Source organism: Simochromis diagramma, unplaced genomic scaffold (assembly GCF_900408965.1).
Source record: "Simochromis diagramma unplaced genomic scaffold, fSimDia1.1 OVJJ01000483.1, whole genome shotgun sequence".
In the NCBI taxonomy this organism is placed as follows: domain Eukaryota; kingdom Metazoa; phylum Chordata; class Actinopteri; order Cichliformes; family Cichlidae; genus Simochromis; species Simochromis diagramma.
The window spans coordinates 7,271,840-7,279,213 of NW_024386835.1; the positions used below are offsets into that span (position 1 = coordinate 7,271,840).

At 41.3% G+C, this 7,374-nt stretch overlaps 1 protein-coding gene across 1 annotated transcript; it reads right to left on the reverse strand.

Moving 5' to 3' along the window:
- Positions 1 to 182: 182 nt before the first annotated feature.
- On the reverse strand, positions 183 to 7,374 carry ubap1 (ubiquitin associated protein 1). Its single transcript, XM_040029125.1, has 7 exons — positions 7,199 to 7,374; positions 5,407 to 5,453; positions 5,166 to 5,290; positions 4,135 to 4,977; positions 3,409 to 3,567; positions 2,814 to 2,915; positions 183 to 2,682 (listed from the first exon to the last, which is right to left on the reverse strand). The coding sequence occupies exons 2-7, from the start codon at positions 5,444 to 5,446 to the stop codon at positions 2,542 to 2,544; spliced, it is 1,410 nt and encodes a 469-aa protein (XP_039885059.1). The 5' UTR covers positions 5,447 to 5,453; positions 7,199 to 7,374; the 3' UTR covers positions 183 to 2,541.

Sequence of the window (7,374 nt, forward strand, 5' to 3'; positions counted from 1 at the left end):
CGTTTGGCCTCTCTGCTGTTGTATACTCTGCTGACTAGGCGTCAGAGTTGGATGTTTCCAGTTGCTAGTGACAATACCAATTCTCTGTATTTACTCTGTCTCTTCCTCTAAACAGAGAGAAAATAAATATAGACATGTTTCCTAACCTGAGAAAAAGAAAAAAAAAGAAAAAAAGCCATCTCACCACTCAAAGGATGTGCACATTTAATCATTTCCAAATGATAATGAGGAAACTGAACATTTTCTGAATCACATTGTAGGACTTTGGGAAAGACACTTACCCACCATTTATTATAATATTAAAATATTTCAATGTTCATTAGATGGAGACTGATCATTGATGGAGATTTAAATATATAAATGCTTAAATATGATCGCCTAAATGAGAAACCAGTTGCGCTTCATCCTTGCACAACTCCGATGTTAGAATGAAAGAAAAGGTCAATTGGAAGTTCAGATTAGATTTTTCTCTATAATCTCTCCAGGGTGTGGGGCTGACAGAGAAGAGGCAAGTGGACACCAGCTTTACCTATAATTAACAAAGCCACGCGAAAGTCAAGTACGGACACTATAATACCACTTGTGTGTTTGTATGTCTTCTTTAGCTTGGTAAATAGAAAGGAAGGCAATTAAAAGTTAAAAATAAAAAACTGAAACTTACTTGTTGACATTTCAGTTTCGAAAGGCTGGATGATGACGTGACGCCTTGCTGAAACCAATAATGCAAAGTTTTAACCACCCCAACACTTTGGGAATTTACTGCAAACGTGTTCATCTTTGTTGTTTGAATGGTACCGTGTATTTTTCAGACATTTGTCACTAATATCTTAGTAAAATAATTTCCCTATTGGCAAAATAAACCAAAAAAACAAACCAAACAGACTGATGGTTAGAAGTGGTCTCCTCTCATTTGAGCTAGTCCGAGTAAAGTTTCAGTTCTCTGAGTCACCCTTTGCTTACATTAAGCCCTTAATTGTTACCATGCCTTTCACAATCCCCATCAAACCAGACACACTTTTTTAATACCGAACTCAGCAGGTCCATTACCACGTGTATAAAAGATAAAACAGGAATTCTTTTAAACAATTTCAACCCAATTGACATCATGGAAAATGTTTTCGACTTTTTCATTTAAATGTTCCGTTTAAGACTATGGAGATGTCGACCAAACTAAAATCTGAATGAACACATATCTTACTCGTAGGGAAAAAACAGTGAACCAAGAAAAAGTATTGTTTGCGTTTGTGGTATGAAATCCAAAAAGCAAACAAACAAACAAAAAAAACAGTGTGTGAATGACAGAAATCACTAAAATCGAAGCTTTTCCGGTAAAATTTCCAGCAAGGCCAGCAGACCATTTCTCCTCTCCCAAAAATCACTTGAGGCTCAAAGTGCCAAGTCAAAAGTCAAACAATATGAAATGACTCTATTGCACTGTGACGTGGCTGCAAAAGCAGCCCTCACATTTCTCTGTCTTTCTTTAACCCCCCCCCCCGTTTTCCAGTGAAAGTTAAAACCATCACTTTTGCAAGTTAACATATCTTACATTATTATATCAACCTCTTTATTTTTAAATCAAAGTGTCAGTGTTCTATTTTAAATAAGTTGATAATTATGAAAGGTGTGTGCCCGTGCGGTATGTGACACATCGGTGCCAATACATCATGGGATATTTCTCAATTTCTTACACCTCTCCTACTCCTTCAAGCAGGCTTTCCAGTGCAGGTCAAAGAGCACAATGGGGCAGTAGTACTCTTGTGTTCATACTTATGATGACAAATGATCTATTAATGCAATTCCTAAAACAGAAAGCAAAGAAACTGAATTTGAAACCAACATGAAAAGTGCCCAAAATGAACTGTAAAAACCAACAAGAATGAGTGAAAGCATAAAGTAGAACAGAAACAGGTGCGGGCACACCAGCACAGAGGTCACTCCTTGCGAGTCAGTTCTCTGTCTGTGCTTTTCCCCCCTCTTTTGTTTTTATTTGTTAATGTAAAACTGTTCTGTTTGAAGAAAGCGTCCACAAGCCCACCTATCCCCTCCACTGTCTACTAGGTCTGCTGTGAGCAGTGGAAGATGGCAGGTTATTTTTTTAGAGATTCTAAAGTTCAAACTGGTCATTCGTGGATGAACCCAGAGTTTGTAACCAGCTCCTCCTTATTCGGCTTTGCGTTTAGTTTTGTTTTTTGCCTGCAGTCAGATAAACACTTCCAAGTGGAAGCAAATCAGAATGGCATCAACTGCCACAGCTCAGTTATTCCTCCTATTCACGAATATCCTAGCAGTACCAAATCCTGGAACACCCTCAAGAAGCATGGTTACAGTTTAACCTCCTCCACTCTAGGCACAGTTATTAAGAAGTGCTGACACACAATGCGGTTTAGCACAGAGAGAAATACAACAGTCTCCCAGCAGTCCCTTCCACAGCCAAGGCAAGGACAGGGCATGGTATGATAGGGCGGGTGGAAGGAAAGGGGCTGTTGGGTGGTAGTGGGAGGCATGCCCTGGGTAGAGCTTTGGTTAGCCGACTGGCTAGGCTCAGCTAGCCGTGGCACGAGCCATCAGGTCCTCCAAAGCCTTGTCCTGATCGTTGTTGTGGACTAGCAGCACCTCTTTGATGGTATCCCGCTCAAATCCCATTTCACCAAATCTTGACATCAGCTCAAGAAACTGCAATGCCTAGGAAGAGTGAAAAATATGTTGAAATTACATTGTTGTTGTTCTTATTGTATTCTTAAACCTTTTTAGCCTCTCAGGTCCACTGACAGTTTTTCCTCATCTTTTTGAGATGTATATTTGGTCGTACAAACCTTTTCTTCTGAGCACTGGTACATCTCTAAACATTCCTCCACTGCACTTTCATCAAAGCCACGTTCACACAGACGACCGTGGACAAACAGATAGTCCAGTACCTTGGACAGACAATAAGTAAATGTTTATTATGTGTGAAGTAAAACAAAAACTAATTCAAATACGCACATAAAAGACAACTTTAATAGCAATGTGGTACTAATAGGTTTTGTAAGGTTTTACAGTGAACCGAAATAACATCATATTAAAGTTCTTACTCTGTAATTCCTGCTCTGTGAGCCTATCATCTCACATTACTGAGTCACAATTCTACTTCATTACTCAAACTTCACCAGGTCAATGTAGATCACTTATACCACATTTACTCATAATTTTCATAATCATCTAACCATGGACAAACATTGTATCATTGTTTTAAGTATTTCATACTAGCTCTACACAACCTGATCTATTGCCTTAACTTTTCACAAAACATTTATTTTAATGCATGTGCACACTGACAAAAACATATAGACAAAACAAAGTGCTAAGCATCAGGCAGCAAATAGGTTATGAATCCAAATTTGTGCACGTTGGAGTAGGAGGGAGTCACACCTGCTCCACGTTCTGCCCTTGTCTTTGCATGGCCCGCAGGACGCCTTCATAAGAGTAGCCCATGCCCACAAGCGTCTCCACACACTGACGCTCGCTGGGAGTCATGCTGAGGAGGGCTCCACCACACGGTAGACCAGCAGATCCTGACCCTGGAATGGCCTAATGGCGGTGGGGGCAAAAGCATGAATATCAATACAGCTCAAAGAACTGTTTTTAACCATCCCTTGATATGTACTTTTAATATTTTTATGTATCAAACATGTCGAGTCTTCATGAAGGGAAATGTATGTTTTCTACTTGCACAGTCAGCCCGCACGCAGTGTACGGTTTTGGGACCAAAGACAAAGCAAAGTTTGGGCATTTTTTAAATTTTTAATTCTGCAGGTTTTTTTTTTGTTTTTTTTTAATATGGCACAGAAGCATTGAAATTCTGTAACATGATAAGTTAACATCTAAAGTGCATGGTAGACTATTTAATACACCTAAAGCAAAAAGAATTTCCCATAGAGCCATATTATTATTTTATTTTATTTTTTTAAAAAGGAAAAAATAGACTTCACCTTGCATAAAAATAAATAGGAGACTTGCATAGTTTCACTGTTGCAGAGTAGAGCTCTGCAGCGTGCTCACAACACTTGTGTACGCTCTTGCCTGGTTAACCAAGTTTCATTATTATAGTGGAAGTTGCAGCTGAAGTGTTCAATGTATACACTGAATTATACTCACAGGCTTTGGTGTACCACTCTTGGTGTGGCTGGCTAGCTCAGGAGGAACAATAACCTGGGCCTTGGGCATGGTTGGTGGGCTGCCATTGGGCAGGTTCTGTCGGGGAGCAGGAACGGTGGTGGGGAGAGGAGTGTATCTCAGTGGTTCTGGGTCACCAGAATCAGAGAGCTTGGGGAAAGTCAGAGAGCGAATGTTACAAGGGCGATCGTCTGTGTCAAATGCTGCTCTTCCAGGATGCCCAACTCTGTCCATGTCTAGCAAGGCAACCAACCCGTTGGGTTTGTGGGCAAAGCCTGGTTTGGATGAGAGGCTGGTGTTGATGCTGGGTGGGGATGGGCTGTTTCCACGTGATGTTGGCCCTAGCTGAGAAATCTCTGGTGGGGAAACAGAAGGAGGATGCTGAGGCTGAGGTTGAGCTTGAGGTTGAGGCTGACTCTGGAGGATGTTTCTCAGTTCCTCCTTATCGTCTAAAGTTTTGAGTTCCAGCTTGTCAAAGGGATCTTCTTCCCGCTCAAAATCAGCTAAATTGAGGCTGTGTAGCTGAGGAGTGCTGGGTTGGGTGTTCCGGTGGTCAAAGCTTGGAGCAGGCAGTGGAGTGAGGATGGCATTATGGCTCAGCCCTGCAAGAACAGGGTTCAGCGCTGGTGGTGGAAGGTCCTGGTCCTCTGCAGCAGACTGGGGTTTCTTCCCTCCACCACCATCAACCTCCTGGGCCTTGGCCAAATGCTTCCTGCTCTCTGCCTCCTGCTTGGCTGCAGCCTCTTCTGCTCTGGCTTCTGCCGCTCTGGCCTCAGCCAGTTCTGCCCCCCAGCGCACACTACGTTTCTCGAGAGAAAAGTCATACTGTGGAAAAGAAGAATGATAGGTGTTAAGGGGTGAACAGGACACAAAGTAAAAGAGAAAATATTTACTGTAATAAACTGAGAATAACAGTAACACAAATGATTTCCTCGTATCTCATCTTCAACTACCAAAAATGATGTGCAGAGCTGCATTTATGCCACAGCTAACATCTGTGGGAAAAAACCCACCTTTGTGTTCGCCAATGCAGAGCCGAAGTCTGGCAAAGAGAAACCAACAGGCAGACCCACTTTGGCTGGACAACGGAATTTATCATTTATCTTGAAGGGAACATCATCAAGATAGCTGATGGGTCCTGTGCACATTAAAAAACAAGGAGAAAGTAAGTATACTTTACAGAAAGCACACTGCAGATAAAGGCACCAACAGAGCTAACAGTAAGACAACAAAGTACTAAAAATAAGTCCTTGCCATTGTTGTATGCATCTGAGCCAGACTTCCTTGCAGCCATTTAGAGTCTGAAAACAGAAATAAGCACGCTGGTTAGTGGCCAGTGAGAGTACCGTGATTTTTAAAAAAAATTTAGTGATAAAAGAGAGCAAAGGGTTATAAGCTATAGGCTACCATATTTTAAAATGTTGTGCCACTATGAAACCAGCACAAAGTAGACTCCCACAGCCTTTCTTCCACCAGTTTGCCAACAGATGTAATATTTTGTCTAATATGGGATATTTGCACTAAAGTATGTTGTTTTGAGAAATGCCTATTTGACATGTCTAATTAAAGCACAAGAGAAATAACATGCCTTCATATTGTAGTGCAATTCCTTTTAAATTGGAAATAGCTTCATTTGCCTTTGTGCATTATGTTGCCCAGTATCTTCAAGTTATATAATCCTTTATTTGGTAATGCTGTGCAACAATGCCTGACATTATGAACACAGACGTTACTGTTTTCAAATCTGCGAAACAGAGAACTTTGATCTGTGAGCTGGTGTGCAGACCAGCTTCCAGCAGAAAATATTTTGAAGCCGATTTAATTAACTTTGAAGTGCTCTGTGTTTTAAAAGAAAGAGCATTTCAGATTTCCTCAGGCTAAAGTGGACACAAACACTGTATCACCTGGTTTACTGACACACTAGGATAATTTACCTGGCACTTCCTGAATAAATGAAAATGAACACCCAACTCTACAGATGTTTACATGTTTTAGTTCCGTGTCACTTCCAAACAACTGAGACAAATCAATCATGATCACAAGACATCTCGTGATTGGGGTGCATCTATTTTATCAGATGTCTTAAGTACGAAGACGTTAGCTTAGTAGCGCCACAATAATTGCTAGGGTGTAGTAGTTGGTGATAACGTTATATAACAAAACACCGAGTCAATTGGTCCTCTATCTACTTTCACAAATGATCTTATAACGATTTCCTTCTGGCTCTGGTATAATGTTTCTGCTTCAAACCACGATTAGAGTTAAAACATATTAGATATTATAAATCACACGATTATAGTCATTTATAATATCGCAGACAGAGGTGGCTGACTCATGAAGGTAAATAAGTTTGAGTAACTTAACTGCGAAGTTAAAACGAGAACGAAAGCACCGCGATAATAGTCGAAAACACATTTTCAGACAGCGATGAGTTAAACCAGACTATTGCAATAGTCCCATCTTACACGTATGTGTCATAAAATATTCCCCCAAGTACAATATATTCGTAAGCTAGTGGCACTAAAGTTATGATAGCCTTAGCTTCAAGCTAAGCCAGTCTACACTCTTAGGGTACTTCCAGCTCAGCGCACTAACAGTTTCACAGTGACGGTGATAGTTAAACAAGCCAGCGTCGGATATAGCAGTAGTTTACTTGACATTTTAGGACTCTAAAAGCCAAATTATTTAACTCGCTGACAGTCACCACTAGATAGTGGCTAACTATCTTGGTGGAATGACATTAAACCTTCTTTCGGCGGCTCCCTTATTTACACGGGGTCGCCACGACGGAAGATCCGCATATTTTGATTTGGCAGACACTAGATGCCCTTTCTGACGCATCCCAAAAGGGATGCGTGTCTCCACCTCGACTCGAACCATATAACCGTCGGACGTTAGGCGAATATGTAAACCACTATTCATGCTAATAAGCTTAGCTTCGCCAGTGGCCTGTTTGTTATGTGGCCGGACAGGACAGGCTGCTGCCTGTGCTGCCACCGCCCCTGACATTAAACCGAGCTCACAGAAAAGAACATGCCGCTCTCACCAGTATCTGCTCCGTCTTGTTCTTTCAAAATCCAAACGACGCTTTATAGCGCTGCCACTCCAATTTAAGCTAATCTCCGATTCGGTTTTATTTATACTGAAACCTCTTTCCTGCTTCAGCGTAGGTCGCCATCTTGATTTGTCAACCTCCCCTCCACTGGTTCCTGTCTGACGTCA